The sequence below is a fragment of the Saimiri boliviensis genome, chromosome 2 (assembly GCF_048565385.1).
Source record: "Saimiri boliviensis isolate mSaiBol1 chromosome 2, mSaiBol1.pri, whole genome shotgun sequence".
Classification (NCBI taxonomy): domain Eukaryota; kingdom Metazoa; phylum Chordata; class Mammalia; order Primates; family Cebidae; genus Saimiri; species Saimiri boliviensis.
The window spans coordinates 142,360,360-142,388,250 of NC_133450.1; the positions used below are offsets into that span (position 1 = coordinate 142,360,360).

A 27,891-nucleotide genomic window follows, 5' to 3' on the forward strand; every position below is an offset into this window, starting at 1 on the left:
ATTTTTTGTTTTGTTTTGTTTATTTGTTTATTGGACCAAACCACCCCGGCACCTCCTCTGTCGGGTGTAATGAGATTTGGTTTTTTAACATGCTTTTAAAGTAAAGAAATAAATACAGTTGAGACTTGTAAAAGGTGATCATTAGAAAATGGGCCTTGGCCCCATAACTTTAAAGTAATAGCCCCATTAGGGAGAGGGGCGATGATTTTGTAACTGTCCCCCCGCATTTATGCCACAAGGTGGAGGCTGGCCCCGCAGGTTGGGTGTCTCAGTAAAAGCTTTTCCAGCAGCCATTTAACCTCCATTTACGAAGAAATAAAGCAAAATTGATGCTGATTTGGGCCTGCTTTGGGGGATATTTCTGCTCCATAAAAGCCCTTTTGCTTGCAATTTGTGGAGCTGGCCGTCACATCAGAAAGGGCTGCTGTTGATAAAGATAAAGCTTTATGGCCACGATATTTGCTGCTAACAGCAACCTAATGCAGCATTTTCATTTTTGTGCAATTAATGTTAATGTCTGCTACGAAAATTGTCATTAAATACCATTTTAAAATCCATTCAATTTGCATATGCAAAGCCCATTTACCATCACAGAAGATATAGCCGGCACTTCATCACGTCTTTTCCCGGGAATGGTGGCCACTCGGTTTTATAGCAATTTAAGATGCTATATTGAAAGCTGGATGCTTGTCCTTTCTGAGCCCAGCTGACTTCAGCGATGCCATGGGAAACCCCCGCCCTGGGACCAGAAGCTGTGAGTGTTCCGTGCACGTCGGTTCCAAGGAAGCAGGACACAGAGCGAGGAGCACTGGATGGGGAGTCTGACGACTGGACTCTAGACCTGGCTCAGTTAACAACTTGCTGTGCAACCTTGGGAAGCTCTCTTCACCTCTCTGAACTTCTTTCTGTTTTCTCCTGTTTTAAATAAGGGCTTTCAACCAGGTGATCACTAGCGTCCTATGTGTTCCAATCTTTGCTGTTTTTCTTTTTTTGAGATGAAGCCTCACTCTGTTGCCCAGGCTGCAGTGCAGTGGCGCTATCTCAGCTCACTGCAACCTCCATCTCCCGGGTTCAAGCGATTCTCATGCCTCAGCCTCCTGCGTACTGGGATTTCAGGTGCCCGCCACCACGCTGGACTAATTTTTGTATTTTTAGTAGCGACGAGAGGTTTCACCATATGGGCCAGGCTAGTCTCGAACTCCCAACCTCAGGTGATCCACCCGCCTCAGCCTCCCCAAGTGTTGGGATTACAGGCGTGAACCACTGAGCCTGGCTCTATTTTTAAATATAAACATACTAAGGGTTGAGAATCCAGGCCAAGCCCTGCCATGAAGAAGTTGTATGAACTTCAGGAGGTCAATGAACCTCTCCCTGCCTCAGTTGGAGAATAATCCTGCCCACCTCTGGCACAGAGTTTTTTGACCATGGAAAGACATTGGCATGAAGGTTTAGAGCCAAGCTGAGGAGACAGAATGCACCTTGAGAGTCACAGAGTGTTGTGATGAGTATATGTGTTACTGGTGTAGCTCCCTAGCTACAGATGGGGAAACAAGCCCTGCAGGGAATGTGACGTGGAGACTTGGGGACAAAGCTGGAATTAGCACCCCAGGCCAACTCCCAGCCCAGGGCCCCTCTCCTACCACCACGCTGTCTTTGAGATGCTTGGTCACCAGTATGGATGGATCTAGTGACCTAGGGCACAGCACGGATGAGGAACAGGGGTTCCTCTCTGCCCTGGGGCAAAGGAGGGCACATGTGTTGGGAGCTGAGAAGATCCAGGTTAGCAGCCAAAGTCACAGGAGATGCCTTGGGGGACCCACTTGGGGGATGATCTCAAAGGTGCAGGAAGGACAGTGGGAGTTCATTAATACAGCCCAAAAGTGACTTTCCAATGTGTCTTTTGTGTCACCTTCCTGGTTTCAGGGCTGGTGGATAGAAAATGGATTTCTGGGGAGAGATGTGCCTGGTATTTGAGGCCATGAGAGGTGGGAAACCTTACCAAAGAGGCGATGCTGAGCTGAACTTTGAAGAATGAGTGGGTCTTCTCACCTACTCATTCCTCGGGATTCTTTCCCAGGAGTGGAATGGTGGGAAGAGCATACAAAAGCATACATAGCACATGCTGTGGAGAGAGGTGTGGCGGGGCCCCAGAAACTCAAACACAGTCAGCACATGATCCTGAAATCCCGCTAGGGGTATACACTCAAAGAATCGAAAGCGGGACCGGAACAGATATTTGTACATTCCTGTTCATCACAGCAGTATTCACAATAGCCAAAAGGTGCAAACAAATGTCCATCAGCAGATCAATGAGCAAACAAAATGCAGTCTATACACACAGGGGAATATTACACAGCCTTGAAAAGGAATGAAATGCCGATGCATGCTGTAACATGGATGAACCGTGAGGATATTATGATAACTGAAATAAGCCAGACACAAAAAGGCAGACATTGCATGATTCCATTCATATGAGACCTCTAGAGTAGTCAAAGTCATAGGAACAGAAAGTAGAATGGTGGGTGCCAGGGGTTTAAGGGTTAGTGTTTAATAGGGAAAGAGTTTCAGTTTCGGATGGTAAAAAAGTTCTTGAAATGGATGGTGGTGATGGTCACTCATCAATGTGAATGTAATAATTCCCACTGAATTGAATACTTTAAAATGGTTCACATGATTAATATTATGTATATTTTACCACAGTAAAAAATTATAAAAATGTAATCCCAGCACTTTGGGAGGCCAAGGCGGGCAGATCATAAGGTCAGGAGTTCAAGACCAGCCTGGCCAGCATAGTAAAACCCATCTCTACTAAAATACAAAAACTGGCCAAGGCAGTGGCCCGTGCCTGTAATCCCAGCTACTTGGGAGGCTGAGGCAGGAGAATCGCTTGACTCCGGGAGACAGAGGTTGCAGTGAGCTGAGATCATGCCACTGTACTCCAGCCTGGGTGACAGAGTGAGACTCTGTCTCAAAAAAAAAAAAATGATAAAACATAAAAAGTACAGAAGGAAGTATAATCCAGAAATACATGTATGGTGGCATAGTCAAAGGAAGGCACCTAGTCCAGGGAAGGCAAGAGAAAAATTGGAAAGGCAGGCTAGGGATGGAAAGTCGGTGGCCTTGAGTGAGAGCTAAGCAGGATGCTGCCACACAGATGTCTGAGAGGGTGGCTTTGTCAGCCACAGGCCACTGAACGGGGATCCAGAGGGCTAGAAGTCCACACCAGTCACTCCTGCCTGGGAGCAGCCTCTTCTATTTACTTGTTCTGTGCAATACACAAATATTGGTCATTTTTGTAATAAGGACCAGCTTGTGCAGTGATGTGGACAGGGTTGGGAAGTCCTGCTGCAGTGGACGTTGCTGGTTTTGCCTGCCTGGCGTCCACCCCCCGCCTGGAACAGAACCCTGGTCTGTACACCTTTTCCACCATCAGCCCACGAAGACTGTAGAGACTGACTTAACCCTGACTCCAGGGAAAGGCACATGTCCGCCAGGTCAGTCAGGCTTCAGATTCCCCTGGCCTCAGCCATTGGCTCAGAGGCAGGCACATGACCCAGGCCTGGCATCTCAGCCCTGGCCACAGAGGTTGGATAAAAGGTAGTCATGTAGGCCGGGTGCGGTGGCGCATGCCTGTAATCCCAGCACATTGGAAGTCCAGGGCGAGTGGATCACCCGAGGCCAGGAGTTCGAGACCAGCCTGACCAACATGGTGAAACCCCATCTGTACCATAAATACAAAAATTAGCCGGGTATGGTGGCGCACAGCTGTGGTCCCAGCTACTTGGGAAGCTGAGGCAGGAGAATCACTTGAACCCAGGCGGTGAGCTGAGATTGTGCCACTGCAGGCCAGCCGGGGGGACAGAGAGAGACTCTGTCTGGAAAAAAAGAAAGAAAGATAGTCGTGAAACCTGGTCCAAAGAGTCTTGAACTCAAGGCATCTGTGCCCCCAGCGCCCTTTGCACTCAAGAACGGAACTGCTGCCGGCCATCTGCAGGGGAGGAAGAAGCTTCTCAGAGAATGGAGCCCAAATCAGGAAGCACAGCCAAGAAACAGAGAGGCCCAACGCTGATGGCGTTGCCTGCCTGCCTAGATCCTGCTATGCCTGAAGCTGTCCCTGTGCTTTCCAATCACGTGAGCCATGAATTGAGTTTCAATTAAATGCACCTATATTCTGCTTTTCTAGAATGTCATGTGTGCAAGGGTTGGGACGTGGGTCGTGTCTGGCTCCTTTCATCTGTGTGTTAGCAAGATAACTCTGGGGTCATGTGGACGGTGACTTGGGAAGGGTGAATTCTGGAAGAAGAGAGAGAAGTTAGCGGTTTTCTGCAGAAGGACGGTCAGAAGAAGACAGGGTGTTGACTGGATGGGGTGCATGGCGCATTTCCCTCCCTACTTCTGGGTGGCCTGTGGGCCCGCGTTAGCACTAGGGAGCTGATCTAAGCCCCAGGCCAGCCATGCCCTTATTGACAATGGTGAGGATGTGGACCCACTGGGGCATGCATGCCGGTCATCTAAGCTGTGGTGACAGTGGGGCCACAGGGCAGTCATTTCTCAGGGGGAAGGTGGGAGCTTTCTGGGGTCCCGGATTTATTCTGTATCTTCACCTTAGCGATAGTTACCTGAGTGTTTCCATTTGTAAAATTGCATTAAGCTGAACATCTCATGGTTTGTGCATTTTACTATGTATAAGTGAAACCGCAATAAATTTTTTTTTTTTTATTTCATAGCTCTCGGAGCTGCAGCTCACACTCCACCCTACGTTAGCATGACTAGTGGCTCACGTTTTCTGAGCTTCCGCTGTGGGCCAGGCCCTGTGCTTTACGTCACTGAAGCCTCAGCACGCCGTGAAGCAGGTGGCACTCTTATCTCCGTTCCACAGACGTGGAAGCTGGGGCAGGGTCCCCACGGCCAGTCATGGCCAGAGTCCAGGTTTGAGCCCAGGCTCCAGAGCCTCTCTCGAGGCTTCCCTGGGGTGGTGTATGCTTGGGTAACTCGGCAGGCTGTCCTCTCTCACCCCATGAAGACAGAGATAGGGCTTTTTCCTTTTTTTGGAGTCTGTTTGCCCAAGCTGGAGTGCAGTGGTAGCTGGAGTGCAGTGGCTCCATCACGGCTCACGGCAGCCTCGATCTCCTAGGCTCAAGCCATCCCCCCACCTCAGCCCTCAAGTAGCTGGTACTATAAGCACATGCCACAATGCCCAGCTAATTTTTAAAAATTTTTTTGTAGAGGGGGGTTTTGCCATGTTGCTCAGCGTGGTCTCAAATTCCTGGACTCAAGTCATCCTCCCACCTGGGCCTCCCAAAGTGCTAGGATTACAGATGTGAGCCAGTGGCCCTGGCCCAGAGGCAGGTCTCAGTCACCGTTCATTCATCAAGTGAAAGTGGGTGACCTGGGCACAGCCCCACAGAGTACCCTGCCACAAGGCCAGGACCCAGTGATGCAAGATTCAGGGTGTAGCTGTAGAAGTCACACAACAGAGGGTCGTTGGAGAGAGAACACTGGGGCTTGGAGGATGCTCCGCTTCCCTGTCACCCTCCAACCTTGTCCCCGATTCATTCGGTACCCCCAGCCCCTCAGGGGATGAAGCCCTGGCTGCCAGCCATCTTACCGCGCCCGGATCCCAAATGTCATGTTTGGAGGGAGAGAGGGCGGCTCCTTCTTCAGGCGTCGGTCATCCTGGTCACTGATGCGGATGTCGTTGAGCTGACGGTACAGGAAGTTCTCCTGGGCAGTCACCAGGCCGGCTTTCACCGCCCCACGGTTCATTGCGATGTAGTTTCGGGTCAGCTCGTGGGGGCAGGTGGGCTGCTGCTTAAACACGTTCCAGCGTCCGATGGCTGAGGGCAGGGAGAGACCCCCAGGGCAGCGGTCAGCCTGGGAGGAAGCACCTCAAGGCAGCTGACCGAGAAGAAACAGGGGCACACGGGTCCTTGACCTTCTCATTTACCTGAGCCTGCTGGGTGACAGCCCTGCCTGGCCCCTAGAAAGCATGATGACCCGAAATGGAGGGATCAGGGCTCCCAGACACTGGAGGGTACCCAAGCCAAGCATCTGCTCTGGAGCTGGGCTGGCCTGGCCCTTGACTTCCTCTGGACAGGCAGAGGTTGGTCCCGGGCTCATTCTGTGCTCATAACCCACTCAGCACAGCACCCACAGTCCCTGCTGGGAGTGCTGGTGCTAGCTCCCCAACACCGCACACCAGGGCCCTGCCTGGTCCTCCTCATCTGGGCCGCACCCTGGGTTTGACCCCTCAGCTGCCCCGGCTGGCAGTCCCTGGGTCTTTCTCCAGCACCCAACCGGCTGCCAAGCAGCTAGCTAGGTCGAGGGCTCTGTGAAGAGGGGTCAGCCTCCCGCCCACTCCTCGGCCCTCGTGCTCCGAAGCGTGCTCACTCACCTTCAGGCACCCCTCCATCAAGGCCTCGGATGTAGAGTCCGTAATTAAAATTAATGCCGGGCAGACTGCAGCTTCTTTCCCGGGGCTTGCCGAGTTCAGCCTGTCGGGGACGGACAGAGGGCAGAGGTGAGGAGCGGAGTCTCCCGGGAGCAGGGAGGCACCAGGTGCCTGCGCCACCCCAGGCCCTGTGTGCAGCCTTCAGGGCGGCACAGGAGCGGGTGGCAGAGCCCTCCCCGGGAGGAGCGCAGGCTGCGGCTGGCGCGGGGCCACACAGCAGAAGCTGGTCCTCGGTCCTCATGTCTGCGCTGAAGGTGAACAAGGATGTCAGAGATGGGAGGTCTCTCGGCACCTCCATATTGGGGTGGGAGGCACAGTCCCCGAGCGGAGCAGCTGTGTTTGGGGAGAAGCCTTGACCTGCCTGGTTCAAGCTGGAAAGGAAAGACCCAGTTCAGGAGCCCTCATCTGGAGGCCCCCTCGAGGGAGGGGACATCTTTCCTACCTTCATTCCCACCTTCGTCCCACCAGGGACCACTCAAACTATCGTCCTGTAGCACATGAGGAGTCACTTCCTCGAAACCTCAGCTTCTGGGGAAGACACAGTGACAGGGCTGCTGCCACCCTCCACACCTGGCCAGCTGTCCTGACTCCCTGGGACTCCAGGGAACTCCTTGGCTTCTCGGAGGGGGTTTGTACAAGTGAAATTGCCCTGTCATCAACCACATTAGCCCCCTTATTTATAGCTGTGGAAACTGAGGCCTAGAGAGGCAGGGTCCATGTCCATGCCCCCCAAGTGCTGGCCAGGGCATCGCACGGAGGCATGTCTGTGTTCTGGGCTGACGCTCTTGATCTTTCTGCCACGCGTCTCCCTTTAGCGCAGCGGCTCCCCACGGTCAGAGGCCCTGTCCTGCACAGTGCTTCGAACCCCACCTGCATCTGCTCCATCGATGGGCACCTGCCGGGTTCCGGCTGCATCCCAGGCACGACGTCTGGGGCTCCTTGGCCTTCCCTCATGTCATTTGCACAGCCACCTGGGAAGGCAGTGTTTCGGCACAGAGAGATCTGACAGGTGACCTCGGATCAAGCAGTAGAAAGTGGCAGAGCTGGGACCAGAACCCAGGCTGGCTGCCCCCACCCACACTCAGATCCACAAGCCAAAGAAAGGCTCACAGCCCCAGCTTCTCGTGGTGCCAGTAGCTCCCGGGGCCATTACTGAGAAGGGTGGGTGCCGCTGCTCCTCCCGCTGCCCACAGGCCACAAGCTGACTCAAAGTCACAGGGTGGTGTTACATCTCCCGGGAGCTCTCTGCTCTGGCCACACCCAAGACTCCCCAAAGGGTCTAGTGGGCTCTGGTCTCACTGTCCCCTGCCATCTCATCTATATCCCCATCTCTCCAGCTCCCACAGGTTGGGTGCCGAGAGGTAGACAGACGAGGACAGCCCATCGTGGCTCAGCACTGCCGCTGGAATAAACCCTCCCTCAGCTGGTAGTCCAGGCCCCACAGCCTCCTACCCACCCAGCCCTGCAGCTTGGCCTCACAAGCTCTCCCACAGCCCCCGCTGAGACAGACAAGCCCACCCGCACTCCCCGGCTCTGGAGGACCGCAGGCATCCCCGCTGCCTCTGCTGCTCTTTGCTCAAGACTCACCCTTACTGGTCCTTATTCTTCAAGCCCTGTCTCTGCCAGAGGCTCTCGGGACCCCTGGGTTCACCATGGCTCACCCTCGTCTGAACACCAGTGACTCTTACTATCTGTTCTGTTCATTTGGGGCTTAGAACTTGCCACCTTCTCGATTTCCAGGAATGCACATGCAGCCCACCCTGCCTGGATTACACACTCCCACCCAGACAGAGCCATGGCTCCTATGACCTTCTTTTTCCTGTTGGCATACAGCAGGTACAAAATAAATGCCTGATATTAAAAACCACTTCCTCTGGGAAGTCTTCCCGGATTGGCATCAGTCCTAGACAAGTCTCCTTATTATGTGGTGGCTCTACAGCAGCCTCAGCCTACCTTCACGGCACTTACAAAATGACAGGGTAGCACGTATCCAGGGACAGAAAGTAGCTTTGTGGTTGCCAGGGCTGGGGACAGGTAGGGGAACAGATGGAGCGATGGACAGCCGAGATGGCTAAGGGGCATTCTTTGGGGAGTGATGAAAATGTTTTAAAATCGATCGTGGTGTGATGGTTGCACAACTCTGTGAATATATTAAAAGCCACTGACTTCTACATTGTAAACGGGTGAATTGTAGGAAATGTGAATTACATCTCGAATAAAATCACAAAGTCATGTAACTAAGTCATTCATCGCATAAGGATCAGTTTGACGTCAGTCTTCCCTCACGAGCCTGTGTGCCCCACAAGGAAAGGGATCCCATCTTTTTTTTTTTTTTTAAGGTTATGTTTTAAAAAGTCAACTTTATATTTTACAGTAGTGTTACTTTCACCACAAAAGTGAGCAGAAGGTATGGAGATGTTTCATATACCCTGTCTTTGTTCTCATTCTTCTTTTCTCAGTGTAGAGCAGCTGCTAATGAATAGGGGTTGAATAAATGAGTGGGTGAAATACTCATGTCTTAGTCAGCTTGGGCTGCCATAGCAAATTATTACTGATGGGGTGGCTTCAACAATAGGTCCTGGAGGCTGGGAAGTCCAAGATCTGGGCACCAACAGACCCGGTGTCTGGTGAGGGCTCTCTTCCTGGTGTGCAGATGGCCGCCTTCTTATTGTATCTTCAAGTGGCAGAGAACAGAGAGTGTTAGCTTTCTTCCTCTTCATTTAAGGGCACAAATTCCATCATGAGGGCTCTGCTTTTATGACCTACTCATCTCCTAAAAGACCCACCAGCTAATGCCATCCCATCCGAAGTTAGGTTTTGAATGTTGGGGGTACACAGACAGGCAGTTCACGCAGCCCACTTTGAGACCATTGGCTCTTTTCTACACAACAGTTGTTTTTCTCCCTCTTGGTTTCCATCTCAAATCCCAGCCCCCAATGTCCCTCAAGAGTGACGGAGCTCTGAGTTTCAGGCGGGTGCATGGGGACTCCGCAGGGTGGCTTATTTTGAATTCCTTCCATACGACACTCAGAGCTCTGGCCTCTCATTTGTTTATGAAAATGATCCGGCCTCTCCAGTGACTGCCGGGGAAGTTAATTAAAATGTGACTTCTCCGGGAGAGGCCCCGCCTCCCTCAGGGCAAGTGCAGGCGGGCAGAGTTCCAGCTGGCAGGGGAATGACAGACAGACTCAGGAGCTGGCTCCCACCCTCAGGCGGGGGGTAAGGGAGCAGGCGGGTGCCTCAATCTCTGCTCTTTCGTGTGGTTGCCTGGGAATCAATAACTGTTGAAATATGTGGAAGCCTTAGACTACAAAGAAAAATCATCCCAATGGGAGATTTGCTCATGCTTTCATGCCTACAAATATTTATTTTGTACCCACTCAGCACTAAGCCCTCCGTGCTTGGAGTTCTAGGGTGAACAGATCAGACACACAGCCCTGCTCTTACGAAATTCACTGTCTTGCAAAAAGGACAGTTAAGCAATGGCAATCATGTTCACCAGGGTATTTGATGTGGAAAGCACAAAGTGCCCCTGGTTCTAAAAGTCCTTGAGTTTAAAGAGTGAAAGGAGATATCTACTATATATCTATATCTATCTATCTACATATATCTAACAAAGGAGTCTTATCCATCATATATAAAGAGTTACTACAAATCAATAAGAAAGAGGCAGATAATCCTATAGAAAAAAATGAGCAGATTACTTGAGTAGGAACTTCTTTAAGAGGATGTCCCAGTGACTAAGACCCATATGCCAAGGGGTCAACCTCTGGGAAATGCAAAGAAAAAATTCAATATTATTGGTAAGGATCTGCGACAACTGGAATTCTCTTCCACTTGGTGAAAATGTAAACTGCTACAACCACTGTGGAAAACTGTTTGGCAGTATCTCTGCCGTAAAGCTAAACATATGCCTGCTCAGTAACCCAACAATATCATCCTGGACATCCAGCAGAAATGAATGTGTACATCCACCCAAGAATGCAATAGCAGCTCAGTTCATGACAGCCAACTGCCAGAAACAACCCGAGTGGCCGTCACTGGCAGATAAAAAAAAATCTGTGACATATTCATAGCACAGAATACCCTGCAGTAACGGTCCTAGGGTGAGAATGTGCCCTAGAGGACATCTGGCCATGTCTGGACACATTTTTGGTCATCACGAATTGGGAGGGGGCAGTGTCCTCCATCTTGTTGGTAAAGGCCAGGATGCTGCCCGACATCCTACAATACACCAATCCCACTACTTCCAGGAGCTATCCGTCCCTTAATGCCAACAGTGCCCACAAAGACTAAGAAACTCTGAGAATGAGCCAGATGCGGTGGCTCATGCCTGTAATCCCAGCCCTTTGGGAGGCTGAGAGAGGCAGATAGTTTGAGCCTAGGAGTTTGAGACCAACCAGGGCAATATGGCAAAACCCCATCTCTACAAAAATTATAAAAATAGCCAGCTGTGATGGTGTGTGCCTGTGGTTCCAGCTACTCAGGAGGCTGAGGTGGGAGAACTACTCAAACTCGGGAGGTAGAGGCTGCAGTGAGCTGTGATTGACCCACTGTACTCCAGCCTGGGTGACGGAGAGAGACCCTGTGAAAAGGAAAGGAAAGAAAATAAAGAAAAGAAGGAAGGAAGGAGGGAAGGAAGGAAGGAAGGAAGGAAGGAAGGAAGGAAGGAAGGAAGGAAGGAAGGGAAGAAGGAGAAACTCTGAGCATGAAAGAACTTCGCTGTGGGTAACCACATGTGTGGTCCTCACATAAATCGTGGAGTGAAAGACACGAGACACCCAGGGGATGCCCTGCTCCACGTGGATGCAGCCAGACACCAGCAGAACTCATCTCTGGGTTTCCAAGTCAGACATGCAGGCCACCTGGGTGGGGGTAGCAACTGATGATAGCACCGGGGGCTTCGGGGGTCATGACGTTCTTGACCCGATGTGTGCCCTTCACACTGTACACCCGGCTGCTGCCCTCCCTCAGGAGCCATTCATCCGTGACTGTGGCTGCCAACCCTTTCCCTCAGCTCCCTGCTGATGGAGCACTGTGCTCTCTGTCCACACAGGAGGCCCAGCTTTACACAAGAGCTGCATGAACACAGGCACCAGATAAACCATGGCAACAACACAGTGATTGTTTTTTCCAAATGGGTTTTCTGGACTATGTTTCCTAGACTAGAGGGTCTCATCCTGAAATCCCCGAGAACGCCTCTAGCCGTGGCTTGCTCATTTCCTCGGACTTTTCCAGACCGTAGTGTCGCCTGGAAGGATGAAGCGGACTTCCCAGGAATTCAACCGAGAAGCGGATTTGGATGCTCCAGGAAACCTCGTTAACCCCTCAGCCTCCCGCCCTGGCACCGGGACGTCCTTCCCTCTTCAGGCAGGCTACACCACACCGTATCAGAGAGGGTCATGGGTAGGCAACTCTAGGGGTTCTTGGGCCCGACTCGGGTGCCACTGGAGGTCACCCACGGGGCTTTGTGAGGACTCCTACGTGAAAAGTGCAATAAAGCAAAGCACAACCAGATGAGCACAGCCTAGGTGTCCGCCCAGGCTGCAGTCAGGGGAGTCCTTGGCACCCTTCCCCTCCATTCCACCTGGCCCCGGATACCGCCACAGCCCGAAACCCCACTGCCCCCAGTCCAGCCCTTTAGGTGCAGGTACAGTGTGTCAGAGTCCCTTTGTTCACATGCAAATACCCTAGAGGAACAGCACATCCAGCCACTGCCAGCTCCTCTGCCCCACAAAACAAGCTAACCAGACACCCACCCGGCCACGTGCCCATCAAATATCTATAGTCCTGGCATCCACGTGCCCGGCTCCCTTGTTCCCGCCAGTTCGTAAAACAACCCTGCAATGTGGTGTAACCATCATCCTGATCTCACAGGTATGGAAAAGAAAGCAGGGCCAGCTGGAGGGCCCCACTGGCTCAAAGCCGCACAGCTGAGAGGCCAAGGCAGGTCTGAACCCGCATCTGACTCCACGGTCTCTGCTGCCTCCTAGTTCATGATCGGGCCCTCAGCGTAGACGGCCTGGGATTGGTTGTCTTTTCACGTGCACAGATCTACAGATTTTGCTCGTCCAGAACAGGTGAGTCTTGACTTCCAGGACTTCTCAGCTCCACTCAGTGGTGCACAGCACAGTGCCTCACGCACAGAACCGCAGGTAAAGTCTGATGTTTCTGTTTTTTTTGTTTTGGGGTTTGGGGGGGTTCTTTGTTGAGATAGGGTCTTCCTCCATTGCCTAGGCTGGACACTGTTTGATGTACAGACTAAGGTTTATGGAAAGAGCGGTCACTTCAGAAAACATGACAGTAAGTCCTCACTCAACATTGTCAATATGTTTTTGGAAATTGCAACTTTAAACAAAATGACGCATAAGGAAACCAATTTTACCATAGGCTAATAGATAACAAGAATTAAGTTCCTATGGCACGGTCTGGTCACAAAAACATCATCAAACTTCTCCATAAACACCAAAATACTTCTAATATTTAATGTTGATAGAAATGTGAGCTATCCATACATTTAAGAAAGATTAATAAAAACAAGTAAGATCATTATTTACCCAGTTTGGCGGGGAAGCATGAGTGACAGCCGTCAGAATGGTAGTGGGTTAAATCAAGAATAAAGGTTTGTGAAGCTAAAATTGCCAAGACCCCCTCCTACCTACCGCTAAAAAAACCAAACACGTAAAACACAAACGTCGCCAGTCTGAAGGGCTTGCTTGGCGCTTTGCTCCGGCATCGTCCATGGATGTACGTTTGTACGATGATCGTATGTAGCACTTTACAGATTTATTTATTATTTATATATTTATTTTTTGAGATGGAGTTTCGCTCTTGTTGCCCAGGCTGGAGTGCAATGGCACGATCTTGGCTCACTGCAACCTTCAGCTCACTGCAACCTTCGGCTCACAGATTCAAGCGATTCTCTTGCCTCAGCCTCCCAAGTGGTTGGGAATACAGGCACGCACCACCACACCCAACTAATTTTTGCATTTTAAGTAGAGACGGAGTTTCACCATGTTGGCCAGGCTGGCCTCGAGCTTCTGATCTCAGGTGATCCACCCGCCTTGGCTTCCCAAAGTACTGGGATTATAGGTATAAGCCACCGTGCCGGGCCACAGATTTTTAATACTTTGTACTCATTCATTCATTCATTCATTCATTTTTCCAATCCACTTATTTCAGTGCAGAGTGTGAGTGGTGGGAACCTGTTCCAGCAGCTCAGGGCACCAGGCAGGCACCGACTCTGGACAGGATGCCATCCTATCACAGGGCACACACACACACACTTATCCATCCCATCACAGGGCACACACACACACCTATCCATCCCATCACAGGGCACACACATACACACCATCCATCCCATCACAGGGCACATACACACCCATCCATCCCATTGCAGGGCACACACATACACACACACACCCATCCATCCCATCACAGGGCACACACACACACACACACACACACATCCATCCCATCACAGGGTGCACACACACCCATCCATCCATCCCATCACAGGGCACACACACCCCTATCTATCCCATCACAGGGCACACACACACCCATCCATCCATCTCATCACAGGGCACACACACCCCTATCTATCCCATCACAGGGCACACACACACCCATCCATCCATCCCATCACAGGGCACACACACACACACCCATGCATCCCATCATAGGGCACACACACACACACACACATCCATCCCATCACAGGGTGCACACACACACACACCCATCCCGTCACAGGGCACACATACACACCCATTCATCCATCCCATTACAGGGCACACACACACACACACACACACATCCATCCCATCACAGGGCACAGACACACACACACACACACACACATCCCATCACAGGGCACACACACATCCATCCATCCCATCACAGGGCACACACACACACACTCATCCATCCATCCCATCACAGGGCACACACACACACACCCATCCATCCATCCCATCACAGGGCACACACACACACCCATCCATCCATCCCATCACAGGGCACACACACAAACACACACATCCATCCATCCCATCACAGGGCACACACACACACACACACATCCATCCCATCATAGGGCACACACACACCCATCCATCTCATCACAGGGCACACACACACCCATCCATCCATGCCATCACAGGGCACACACACACCCATCCATCCATTCCATCACAGGGCACAGACACACACACCCATCCATCCCATCACAGGGCGCACACACACACCCATCCATGCCATCGCAGGGCACACACACACCCATCCCTCCATGCCATCGCAGGGCACACACACACCCATTCATCCATTCCATCACAGGGCACAGACACACCCATGCATCCCATCACAGGGCGCACACACACACACAGCCATCCATCCATCCATCCCATCACAGGGCACACACACACACACACACACACATCCATCCCATCATAGGGCACACACCACACACACACCCATCCATCCCATCACAGGGCACACACACACCCATCCATCCATTCCATCAGAGAGCATACACACACACCCATCCATCCCATCACAGGGCACACACACACACACACACACACACACATCCATCCATCCCATCACAGGGCACAAACACACACACACACACATCGATCCCATCACAGGGCGCACACACATACACCCATCCATCCTATCACAGAGCACACACACACCCATCCATCCCTTTGCAGGGCACACACACACCCATCCATCCCATCACAGGGCGCACACACACACACACACACTTACTCACACTGGGACCATTCGACACACCAGTTTACCTAATGTGCACATCTCTGGGATGTCGGGAGCCAGAATGCCTAGAGAAAACCCACGCAGACGTGGGGAGAACATGCAGACGCCACGCGGAAGGCCCCGGCCGGACATGGATTTCTTTTCTCATCAGCATTATAACAATGACGGAGGAGCTGCTCTTCAGGAATAAAGGAGCTGGGACCCAGGACAGCTGTCTTGACTGGGCTGGGGGAAGGGGAGTCAGGAAGAGTAAGATACATACAGATCTTGAATTGACACTTTGGGAAGAACTGACCTGAACAAGATTCCGAGGGTAGCCAGGAAGGGCAAGAGAGCCAAGAGGGCTTAGAGCAGGGAGTGGCATAGAGCCGGAGGTGGGAGGGCCCCGTGCTGACCCTCAGCCTCCTTCCCCAGCTTGTCCCCTGGGTCCTTCTAGAGGCCTACAGAGAAAAGCTGCCTGACAGAGGGGCGGCGGGTCTCTGGGCACCTCAGGGGGCCGTGTGAAGCCTGCTAAGGACCTACAGAGAGGCACTCAGAGGAGCTCCTGGGCCCAAACTTTAAGACATGGGCAAGCAGATTGTGATAGACATCTGAGTTCAGCTGCCACCGAAATGCACCTGAGGCTTGACAGCCACCTGCTTTTCCATGGTGCTATGGTCTGAATGTTTTTATCCCCTCCAAACCCATGCTGAAACTTAATTTCAATGTGACAGTATTCAGAGGTGTGGCCTTTAGGGGCTGGCTGAGTCACGAGGGCTCTGCACTTATGGGAGAATAGGTGCCCTTATAAAAGACCTTGATGGGCCAGGTGTGGTGGCTCATGCTTGTAATCCCAGCAGTTTGGGAGGCTGAGGCAGGTGGATCACGAGGTCAGAAGATCGAGACCACCAGCCCAGGCCAGGATGGGAGGTGGCCATTTGCAGAGGCAAAAAGGGTCTCCTAGACAGGTCTCAGGCTGGAATGTGCAAACGTCCTGGGACAGCCAGTGTGGCCTGGCTATGGGGCCATGTGGAGGCCGAGATCACCCTCCCTGCACAGGGATCCCTTAGGACTACCATGCAGTGAAGAAAGAAACAAGGAAGACAATCAACACGCATTGTGCACCTCCTCTGTGCAAGCTCACAGGATGTCCTGTGCCCTCTTTATTGAGCACTTACTAAGTACTGAGCAAGTGCTAAGAGTATTTGTGCTTCTCCCTGAACTCTGCCAACTTCACGTCAAGGAGGTTTTCCCATTTTACAGATGGGAAAACTGAAGCTTAAAGAGATTCACACTTGTCCAACTGCACCCGGGTAGTCGATAGAAAAACTGGGGTTAAACTCACCTCTCCTGGACGTCACACCTCTGTGCTTAACTCCAGCAACCCCTCAACTCTCACAAAACTCTATAAGGGAGGCCATGGTATCCCCACTGGACAAGCAAGGAGTCAAGCCTCAAAAAGGGAAGAGACCCCTTTCAGCCCTCAAAACCCTTGCACTTCTCATTTCTGATATCTGAATTTTGAAGACATCTCATGCAAAATCCACAATGTCTTTTAAGAGGCACGCCTTAGTTTTGCACAATGGGGAATTTTGAAATGTTGGACGCTTTTTAAATATGGCCCACTAGCTGGAATCCCTTGTCAGTGAGGTGTTGGAATTAAGAGGCAAATGGAGAAAAATCCCAGCTCTGAGTCTGACCACGCCGCCCTCCTCAGCTGCCTTCAAACTGCCTTTTTGTGAGTTTCCTCCGTCACAAAGTGGCTTGGCTGGAATACAGCTCTGGGTGACAGCTGTCCCCATCAGCAGACAGCTTCATTAAACCTCATTAAGATGTCATCCCTCTCTGCCTTATTTCCCATCTCTCAGCTCTAATTAAAACCATCTCTCTCTCCGTCCCAGGGGGTCCTGGGATTCTCCGGGCTCCTCTCGCAATATCAGCTCCCTCCACTCCCCATCATGGAGGACCAGGCCCTAGAAACTCACGATGGGAACCAAGCCGGGCAGGCAGCCTTGGGTCCCGGAAGCCCCCTCGGAGCCGCCTGTCACCATGAGAACTACTGCGGCTAGCCAGAGGCAGGTGCAGGTAGCGTTTCCCACAGGTTGTTGCTTTGATCAGAAGCTACCTGGGATCCAGGAAGAAAGGTCTCTAGACCTGGAGCTTCACCAAAGCCCGTCTGCATGGCACAACGTCTTCAAAACAAGTGACCCAGCCTTGCGACTCAAGTCTAACCATTCCCCACCCAATCTACTTTTTTTTTCCTTACCTAGCCCTCATTTCTTATTACAAAACGTAGGCACACCTCTTTAAAGGTCTTGTGAGTTTTACAAGAGCTATCTTAAAAGTTCAGACATAAGAAATGAGAAATGAAGAGGCGAAAATTGGGGAAGCCAGCTGACTTCGTTGCCGAGACAGCCTTGAGCCAGATCTCAGTCCAGACAAACGGGCCAGTGGTCACTTCCAAAGAGGCAGGTTTTTCTGCCAGGGAGTTCGATACCTGAGTTTCAGACCCACCAAAGACGTTCATTCCAACACGAGCAAGGCCCTCAAAGGAATCAATCACTCCCACTTCCTGCCAACCACATATAGCGTAGCTCATTAACCCTCTAGGCCTGCGTCTAAACTAAATGAATGTTTGTTTGACAGTTGAAAAGCCTCCACTCCCTCTCCTGCATTCTGTTAAAGCGCAGTTAGGTAAAATCCCATTGCCTGGTAGTTATTAAATAAATAACTGTCTATCGCTACACCCATGCATACATATGCGCACACATACCATTGTGCTCATGGAGGGGTAGTTCATTATTGTAAAACAACTTAAGATCCTCGAATGAAAAGCACAATATAAATGCAAATTGTGATCATTATTAGCATAGAGGATATTTATTTATTTCCGTAATGAGAACCTCAGATAAACAATCATGTAAAATAAGGTGCATTATGCATCAAAGGGCTCAGGCATCCTCTTAGAAGCCCAGTGCTTTGAACCCCGTGCATTGTGTGAGTGTCAGTTGAACATTGCATAATGATACGAAAAAGCCACGCATGAGAAGACCACATCCATGTGTGATCAAAGGCGTATAAAATAATGTCAAGTGAAAAAAAAAAAAACCACAGCCGGATTAAAAATTCTACATAGACTACTGTTATGACCACGTTAAAAAAAAAAAAATCCATTGGAAAAAATACCGGAAGGAAACCCAGCCCTGTAACTGTGATGTGTGAGGGTGCATGGTCAGAGATGGGGGCCCTTCTTTTGGTATTGAGGCTTTACTTTTATAATTTAAAAAGTCACCCAACAGAGTTAAGTTATATGCTTCTATTTTATCTATGAGAAAGTCTTCTGTGTCACTGCAGTTCTGCTTGGGTTTGTCATGGGGACTGGTGGCTGAGGGGCGGGGGAGTCACGGAGGAGAATTTGGGAGCTGGCATGCTGATTCACTCAGAGCTGAGTTGGACTCCTAGCTGTGCCACTTCCTGTGTGACCTTGGGCAAGTCTCTTGCTTTGTCTAGTCTTCTCTTTCTTCACCTGCAAAAACTCCTGAGGTTGTAGAGTGTTTCAGGGCACCAGGAGGCGGCTCAGTAAATGATGGCTTCTGTTACTGCTGTCTTATTGTGAATACCGCCATAGCAGCTCCCAGCTCGGGTCCAAAAAGAGCCGCGGACCTTGGGAAGCCGCTCCAGGCGTTCTCATGCCTACCCCACCACGCCGTCCAGCCCTGTCTAGTTCCCACGGACCCAGGCTGCCTGCGCTCTTGCCTGCCTGGTCCGGCTCTCCAGGGCAGCCCGGCCTCCCTTCCCGCTGCCTGCTCTGTTCTGGAGGCTGATGTATGGACCTTGCCGTGTGAGGCGGTCACGGTGACAGGGCCCCAGCGTTCCCTCCCCTCCCCCTCGACAGCTTGAAATCAGGTCCTTCATTTGCATTTACATGATCTCGCTGTGCAGCTTATGAGATCGAGAGATTTATTTGCTACTTAGCTTGATGTTTGATTACACTCGGTGCGGGGATGCATCCGCTCAGAGCCCGCAGCCTCTGGGGGTCGGTAACTCAACAGCAGGTTTAGGGGAATGAGGGGGAAACGCGTAGCGTTTTGACAAAAGGCGAGTCTGAGAGGTTGGAAGGAACTAATACCTTGATTGGATATATTTTTTTAAAGAGCAATAAAAACTGGCTAGGTATCATCTGAGGTTATGAACAGACCCACGTCACTCACAGGAGGGAGCTCATCGTCTTGGGGAAGCAACTCCTAGAAACTATTCCCCCTGGACAAAATCTGAGGTCCCTAAAAGCAATGAGACCTCTGATTGAGAAGCAGTGTGCGTGCTCAAATCCTAACGCCTGGACTGACACCGCCTTGGTGAATGACACCCGTATGCTCTGCACCTGTTACTCAAACTGCCTGGGCCCAGGATTCCTCGTCTGTAAAACGGAAAAACAATACCCCTTCCTTGGTCTGTGGTCAGATGATCTCTGCACCGTGGTGGCCAAGGAGCAAGTACCCAATAAACGGGAGCTGTTATAGGGACAACAGGATGTTTTCTGAAGGAACAGAGGGATAAAGCTCACCGCCCCGATGGAGTGCAATCACTCAGCATCGTACTTTGCAGTCAAGTGTCACTTATCTGTTCGGTGGGTTATCCACTGCGTAGGGTTTCATTCCAGTCACCCGCTGGCCAGCTCCCACTGCTCACAGCTGGGGCGCGCTCAAGGAAGGCAAACTCATTTTCATAACAGTCTGAACCTGGCATAATTAGGAGCAGAGATCTGTCGCTGCCAGCCTCTACCCTGTCACGCTGCAATCCAAACAGAAACCATTTGGCACATGATCGGGACACGACAGTTTAGTGATTAAGAACATGAGCTTGGGGGCCAAGCCGCCTGAAGTGGAACTCTGGCTTCTCTGCGTGACCTTGAGCAAGTTCTAAAGCTTAACCTCCGAGTCTCAGTTTCCTTACCTAGAAAATAGGTATCCTGAGAGCCCCAGCTCGGACGGTGGCGGAGCATTTCTCAGCGTAGGCAAAGTCCTTAGCAGAGGGCCTGGAAGCTTCTTAATAAAAAGTAGTCATACCAGTAGTGGCTACTGTTGGACTCACTATTTTGAATCATCAGCAGCTCCGTCTCCATTTCTATGAATAGAGAACTAGTTATAAAATTAACACATCTGTTTGAGGAGTCCTTAAAAAGTCAAAGATGAGGATCGGGCGCAGTTGGCTCTCAGTCTGAGACCAGCCTGGCCAACATGGTGAAACCCCATCTCTACTAAAAATACAAAAATTAGCCGGGCGTGGTGGCACGTGCCTGTAGTCCCAGCTATGGGGGAGGCAGAGGCAGGAGAATTGCTTGAACCGGGGAGGCAGAGACTGCTGTGAGCCAAGATGGTGCTACTGCACTCCAGCCTAGATGAACAAGACTCGGTCTCAAAAAGAGAACAGAGAAAGTTAACGATGAGATTACCCTATGTGGCTCAGTAATACCACTTCTAGTCATATACCAAAGGCACTGAAAACAGGTGTTCATATATATACACCTACTATGTACGCACAGAAATTTTTTTAAAAAGAAAACAGGCATTCAAACACAGGTACCTGCATATTCATAGCAGAGTTATTCACAATAGCCAACAGGTGGAAAGCACACAGTGTCCTCACGAATGAATAAACAAAGCGTGGCACATCTGCACAATGGAATAGTATACAGCCGTAACTGGGTATGAAGCACTGATCCATGCTGCAGTGTGGATGGATCCTAGAAGCATTATGCCAAGGAAAAGAATCCAGACAGGCACAAAAGGCCACGTGTATGAACCCATTTCAAATGTCCAAACAGGTCAATCCAAAGAGACAGCAGATTGGTCGTTACCTGCAGCTGGAGGGAGGGAAGGGGAAGTGAGTGCTCTCAGGGATGGAGTTTCCTTTTGGGGTGATGAAATATCTTGGAACTAGAGAGGGGTGATGGTTGTACGACATTGTGAATATAGTCAACGCCACTGAACTGCACACTTGAAAATGGCTGATGGTTAATTTTATGTGAATTTCATCTCAAGAAAAAGAAAAGTTAGGCCGGGTGTGGTGGCTCATGCCTGTAATCCCAGCACTTTGGGAGGCTGAGATGGGCAGATCACTTGAGGTCAGGACTTTGAGACCAGCCTGGCCAACACAGAAAAACCCAGTCTCTACTAAAAACAATTAGCCAGGTGTGATGGCAGGCGCCTATAATCCCAGCACTTTGGGAGGCTGAGATGGGCAGATCACTTGAGGTCAGGAGTTTGAAACCAGCCTGGCCAACATGGCGAAACCCTGTCTCTACTAAAAATGCAAAAAAAAAAAAAAAAAATTAGCTGGATGTGGTGGTGGGAGCCTGTAATCCCAGCTACTCAGGAGGCTGAGGCAGGAAAGTCTCTGGAACCCAGGAGGTGCAGGTTGCAGTGAGATCACACCACTGCGCTCCAGCCTGGGTGACAGAGTGAGACTCTGTCTCAAAAAAACAAACAAACAAAAAAGACAAATTAACACCTCCAAAGGAAGGAGATCCCATGGTTCCCATCAAGCAATTTAGGAAACTCTTTCTCTCCTAAGGATGGGAGGACGGGAGAGGAAAGACCTGCAGAGGAAGTGAAGACTGTTCACAATAGGACAAGGTGCTTTGAAAACGTGGCTCAGGCCGGGCGCGGTGGCTCACGCCTGTAGTCCCAGCACTTTGGGAGGCTGAGGCGGGCAGATCATGAGGTCAAGAGATCGAGATCGCTCTTTTCCGTGGCGCCTGGAAGGCGTATAGCTGCTTCAGGATGAAGCTGAACATCTCCTTCCCAGCCACTGGCTGCCAGCAACTCATTGAAGTGGACGATGAACGCAAACTTCGTACTTTTTATGAGAAGCGGATGGCGACAGAAGTTGCTGCTGACGCCCTGGGTGAAGAATGGAAGGGTTATGTGGTCCGAATCAGTGGTGGGAACGACAAACAAGGTTTCCCCATGAAGCAAGGTGTCTTGACTCATGGCCGTGTCCGCCTGCTACTGAGTAAGGGGCATTCCTGTTACAGACCAAGGGGAACTGGAGAAAGAAAGAGAAAATCAGTTCGTGGTTGCATTGTGGGTGCTAATCTGAGCGTTCTCAACTTGGTTATTGTAAACAAAGGAGAGAAGGATATTCCTGGACTAACTGATACCACCGTGCCTCGTCGCCTGGGGCCCAAAAGAGCTAGCAGAATCCGCAAACTTTTCAATCTCTCTAAAGAAGATGATGTCCGCCAGTATGTTGTAAGAAAGCCCTTAAACAAAGAAGGTAAGAAACCGAGGACTAAAGCACCCAAGATTCAGCGTCTTGTTACTCCACGTGTCCTGCAGCACAAACGGCGGCGTATTGCTCTGAAGAAGCAGCGTACTAAGAAAAACAAGGAAGAGGCCGCAGAATATGCTAAACTTTTGGCCAAGAGAATGAAGGCGGCTAAAGAGAAGCGCCAGGAACAAATTGCGAAGAGACGCAGACTTTCGTCTCTGCGAGCTTCTACTTCTAAGTCTGAATCCAGTCAGAAATAAGATTTTTTGGGTAACAAATAAATAAGATCAGACTCAAAAAAAAAAAAAAAATAGATCGAGATCGATTTGGCCAACATGGTGAAACCCCGTCTCTACTAAAAATACAAAAAAATTAGCTGGGTGTGATGGTGCACGCCTGTAATCCCAGCTACTCGGGAGGCTGAGGCAGGAGAATTGCCTGAACCCAGAAGGTAGAGGTTGTGGTGAGCCGAGATCGCGCCACTGCACTCCAGCCTGGCGCCTGGTGACGGAGTGAGACTCTGTCTCAAAAAAGAAAAGAAAAGAAAAGAAAATGTGACTCAGTCCTGAGGAGACTGTACTCCCTTCTGAGACTGTGCTGAGGTGGGCATGGGGAGTGAATGGGCTCAGGGCCGGATGGATTAGTGAAGGCAATTTCCCATCCGAGTCTCGCTATTCTGACAGTCGGTGTGGTGGGAGCTAGGGGAGCATGTCTGAAACCATGAAACTGGATGGAGCCCATTTCACAGTCTGGCCCCCTTCGCTTGTCATGGCCTCACCGTTGAAAGGCTGCCAGGCGGGGGGAGGAGGAGCGCACTGGACTGGGTGTCTGGAGACCCAGGTGTCAGTCCGCATTAGCCTCATCCGCACCAAGGACACAGGAGAAGATGGATGGCTGCTGCAGAAGCCCCCAACCCCTCATGGGTCAGAGGAGCTCAGGGGCTCAACACCCCTTGTTCCTGAGCCAGCTGGGCGGCCCCTCCAGGATATGCTTTATGTATGGAGGTGTCCAAGTCAGGCCTCTTTGGAAGGGTGTGTTCTTAAGAAAAGAAATGACAGTCCAACCAGGCTGCCTTGGCAGCCCTCGCCAGCGTCCACCTGATGTTGCCAGACAGGATTGGAATGGGACTCTGATCCTTCTGTGCTGTGTGACTTTGAGCAAGTTACTTGGCCTCTTGGAGTCTCAGTTTCCCATGATTCATTAAACAGGGAATAACCGTCCTCACCCCATGGTTTCACGACAAGATTTAGATAAGACCACAGAGGTGAAGGGCCGCGGGTGTCCAGCACGCAGTATGTGTGCAGAAGCCGGGAGGGACCCCTCTTTTCCTCCTTTTCTCCAGGGTGACACTATTTTAGCAGAAGGAAGAAACACCTGTGAGCCTCCTTTGATGTGGCGTCCAGCAAGGGAAGGAATAACTTTCTGCACCACTGAGGACTCATAAACAGAATAAGAGTTTCCCACCAAGGCAGGGCCGGCGGCCTCAGAAATAAAGCTGAGTCCACTTGATCATTTGGTCAGTTTAGCTGCCAGGGTCAAAGCTAGCAGACCCTGAATGAGCAGGTTTAAGAAAAAGGCTCCTTATGAAAAGAGAAAAAAAAAGAAAGAAAGAAAGAAAGAGAGAAAAGGAAAAAGCAGAGAATGATCTATGTACTTTTCAAAACTTAAAACAGAAATCAAAGGAAACCTGAACTGTTTTAAGTTTTGACAGCTGCAGGGATCATTCTGTTTGGTTACTCTATTTATGTTTTCATTTTCTTTATAGATTCATTGAAAATCACATCATGTAATAGGGAAGAAAAATGTTCAGTGTCCCACCCCCCACCACTGTAAACCCTTGTTCCTTCCTGAGAACAGATGAAAACGCCCGCTCCAGTGACTTTTGTTTTGATGTATATTTCATAATATCTTATTGATTGTAAGTTTTATTTCCCATGTCAATAAAAAGTGGTATTGTAATAAATGAGAAGGAGTTTAACACAAAATGGCAGCTGACCTGTTAGCATAGCAGGTAGCCGAGGCGGAGGAGGTGGCTCTAAAATGAAGCCTGTTAATAAGGCTGGGGTCGGCTAGGAGAGGAAGCCGTCCTTCGTGATTTCAGCAAGGAGCTGGGAGTCGGGAGGATAGGGTCCTCCCACCCCCTCCTCCTGGCAGCCTCTGGGGTTGCTTTATGATTGGTTCTGGGTTGACATTTCCTAAGGCAGATGAGGCAGAGACCTCAGCAGCAATGCTTCTCCTCCTGTAGCAGGAGGGGAGGCAGCAGCCACCGACGGGGAGCAAGTCGCTGTGCTCAGTACCTCGTGCACACAAAGATGGATGAGAATCTGGCTGGGGAGGGAGAAGTGTAAGGAGTGAGTTCGAGGATTAGGGGGAAGCGTATGAGCACAGGAGCTGTAGTGGGCAGGGCTGGGGCGGGGTTTCAGGAGAGGGGAGGTCCTGGAGGAGGGATGTCTGAGACTGCTCAGAGGTGACAGTGAGGGGCCACCACCCAGGAAGGAGGAGGGCAGGCTGTTCTGGGGGAGACAGGGCCAAGGCATCTAGCAGCATGGCAGGGAGTCTCGGGCCCAGAGAGCTTGCAAGGGCAGCGGCAGCTTGGGGTCCTACAGTCACCAGGCTCTGTCGTATCCAGGGCAGGCAGACCTGGGGGTAGCTTTGTAGGGTGTGCAAAGCAGGTGGGCTCTAAATGGCTAAAACTCTGCTTGTTGGAGATTTTTTTTTTTTACAATTGGATGTGTGGAAATGTGTTTGGTGCTAGTGCACTTTCCAGCTCACAAGTCAGCCCGCTGGGAAGAGGTGGATACATGGGGGATGTCTGCGGCTTGTTTCCGTAACAGGGGACCGCGAACCACACAGGGGACACCCTGCTCCCAGGCTTGGCCTCGTCTTACGCCCTGTCGCTCACTGTCCACTTCCCGCCCTGTCGCTCACGGTCCACTTCCCGCCCTGTCCCTCACTGTCCACTTCCCGCCCTGTCCCTCACTGTCCACTTCCCGCCCTGTCGCTCACGGTCCACTTCCCGCCCTGTCCCTCACTGTCCACTTCCCACCCTGTCCCTCACTGTCCACTTCCCACCCTGTCGCTCACTGTCCACTTCCCGCCCTGTCCCTCACTGTCCACTTCCCGCCCTGTCGCTCACTGTCCACTTCCCGCCCTGTCGCTCACTGTCCACTTCCCGCCCTGTCGCTCACTGTCCACTTCCCGCCCTGTCGCTCACTGTCCACTTCCCGCCCTGTCGCTCACGGTCCACTTCCCGCCCTGTCGCTCACTGTCCACTTCCCGCCCTGTCGCTCACTGTCCACTTCCCGCCCTGTCGCTCACGGTCCACTTCCCGCCCTGTCGCTCACTGTCCACTTCCCGCCCTGTCGCTCACTGTCCACTTCCCGCCCTGTCGCTCACTGTCCACTTCCCGCCCTGTCGCTCACTGTCCACTTCCCGCCCTGTCGCTCACTGTCCATTTCCCGCCCTGTCGCTCACTGTCCATTTCCTGTCCTGTCACTCACGGTCTACTTTCTGCCTTGGGCTTGCTTTCAGCTCCTGGAACATTCAGGCCCCTTCCTGTATGAAGTCCATGCTCAGACCCCTCACTTTCTTCATTGGCTCCTGGGCTCCCTAACTTTAACTGAAATGTCACCTCCTTGGAGAAGCCCCCAGACTCTGTATCCTCCATGAGAAGCCCCAGCTACAGGGGCCTTGAGATGAATGAATCATTCAAATGGTGGTTTCGACCGCGTCTCGCTCCTTGGCAGGCCAGCTGTGTGGGCACAGGGAAGACCTGTCTCATTTGCGGTGGCGTCCCTGTGCCCGGCACACAGTAGGTCTTCAGCACACCCTCTGGGATGCTTACGTGACTGGGCACCAACAGGTGGGGCACAGGCCCTGATATGGAAGCTCACTCTACCCAGGCCTGGGCCATCGGGGGCAGGTCTTCCAGAACAGGGTCTGGAATCTGTCCTCAAATTCTCCAGGGAATTGAGCTATGAGGGCAAACAGTGGGCAAGCCCTGTCCTGCCCTGCTCTGGACCCCACAGGGTTGGGGTCTCTGGATCCAGAGCAGGGTAGCTGGGCAGCAGAACTGAGCAGTTTCCCACCTCCTGACTTTGGCAGGTGGGCAGGGACCAGGAGCAAGAGGGAGTCTGGTGGCTCCCGGGGAAGGCGGTCCAGGAGAGCAGCTGAGGAGGCCCCGTCTGCTCTTCTCTGGCCTCAGTGGTCCCATCTGCAAAATGAGGAGGTGGAGCTGGTTGATTTCCAGGGTCCCTCCACCCAGCTCTGCCATTTCCTTTCTGGAGCACGTCTCTATCCATGTCGTCCAGATCCAAATCATCTGCTTCTCTTGCTGAGGGAGGCAGAGGAACACAGCAGAGAGCTCAGAGCCAGCCTCACCTGGGTCCCACTGCCACTCTGCTGCTTGTTAGCTGCTGCGTCACTCTGAGCAAGGACCTCACCCTTGAGCCTGTCTCTGGATACCACCCCATTCATAGGCTTGGTGTCAGATGAGTCTGTTCACTGCTCCTCACGTAGTAGGTCATCCTAGATATCTGCAGTAGGAAAGTGTAGCCACTATCATCAGAGGGAGTTGACTCTACGTGTTCCACCTCCATCAGCAGCATCCGTCCCCAGCAGCCAGCTCGGCCCGCCTGCCCACATGCTTTCAACTAGAATGGCCTGAGCAAAGCCAACCAGGCCGTCCTTGTAGGGAGCTCAGGCCACGGCTCTGCAGCACATCCCCCCAGCCATCAGAGAAGCATCCCTGGATGTGGGTGAGCTCCTCTTGAGGTTGCCGTGCGCAGGTTCCATGAATGGAGAGTATCTGAGAATTCCATGAGGAGGACCGTGGCTCAACCAAACCAGGCCCAGCCCCCCGAGGCCCTTCCCACTGCACCCACCCACCTGTGTCTGCGTCTGCAACTGAAAATTGGAAACGCTATTGCTCTGTGGTTGGGAGGATGGGATGAATGATTGGGGGAAAGGTCTGAGCTCCCTGAGGGTGCTCAGGGCAAAAGATGGCTGGGCACTGTGAGCCCAGCATGAGGGCTTCTGCTATAAACGCCTTAATGGTGGGTGGCTTCTTAGATGCAATAGGGTTGCATCACCAAGGTAAAGATTCTGAATATGCGGCATAATTGCTACACGTGAAAATCTATTTGTACTTAGCTTTTAGTCTTGAAAATTACCAAGCCCTGTGCTGCTCCTACAATTAATCATTAAAGAATTAGGGGTGAGAATACCCATTATTGTAAAAGACTCCAGTGACGGTCTTGATCCAACTTATAAAATAGACAGATTTGGTGCAACTGAATAATTTTCCTCCTCTCTGCACAAAATCAGGAATGCTAGTCATACTCAATGGCTGGAGTGAATGCTTACAAACTGGTTATAGACCAGCCTATAATTACCAAAATAGAAAAAGA

General features: G+C 51.3%; 2 protein-coding genes across 3 annotated transcripts in view; one reads left to right on the forward strand and one right to left on the reverse strand.

The window, feature by feature from the left end:
* The window catches only part of CFAP77 (cilia and flagella associated protein 77), a 163,117-nt gene that overhangs the window by 64,781 nt on the left and 70,445 nt on the right, over positions 1-27,891 (reverse strand). For both annotated transcript variants that reach the window (XM_003935915.4, XM_074394580.1), the window contains exons 2-3: positions 6,395-6,494; positions 5,609-5,837 (exon numbers count right to left, since the gene is read on the reverse strand). In XM_003935915.4, the coding sequence (XP_003935964.1) occupies positions 5,609-5,837; positions 6,395-6,494 (329 nt within the window). The remainder of the gene's footprint in view (positions 1-5,608; positions 5,838-6,394; positions 6,495-27,891) is intronic.
* Positions 21,959-22,788, forward strand: LOC120360705 (small ribosomal subunit protein eS6-like). Its single transcript, XM_039461503.2, has one exon. The coding sequence runs from the start codon at positions 21,994-21,996 to the stop codon at positions 22,741-22,743; it is 750 nt and encodes a 249-aa protein (XP_039317437.1). The 5' UTR covers positions 21,959-21,993; the 3' UTR covers positions 22,744-22,788.

Excerpts from the sequence above, each read along its gene's own strand:
- LOC120360705 (XM_039461503.2), top strand. The coding sequence starts at position 21,994 with ATGAAGCTGAACATCTCCTTCCCAGCCACTGGCTGCCAGCAACTCATT.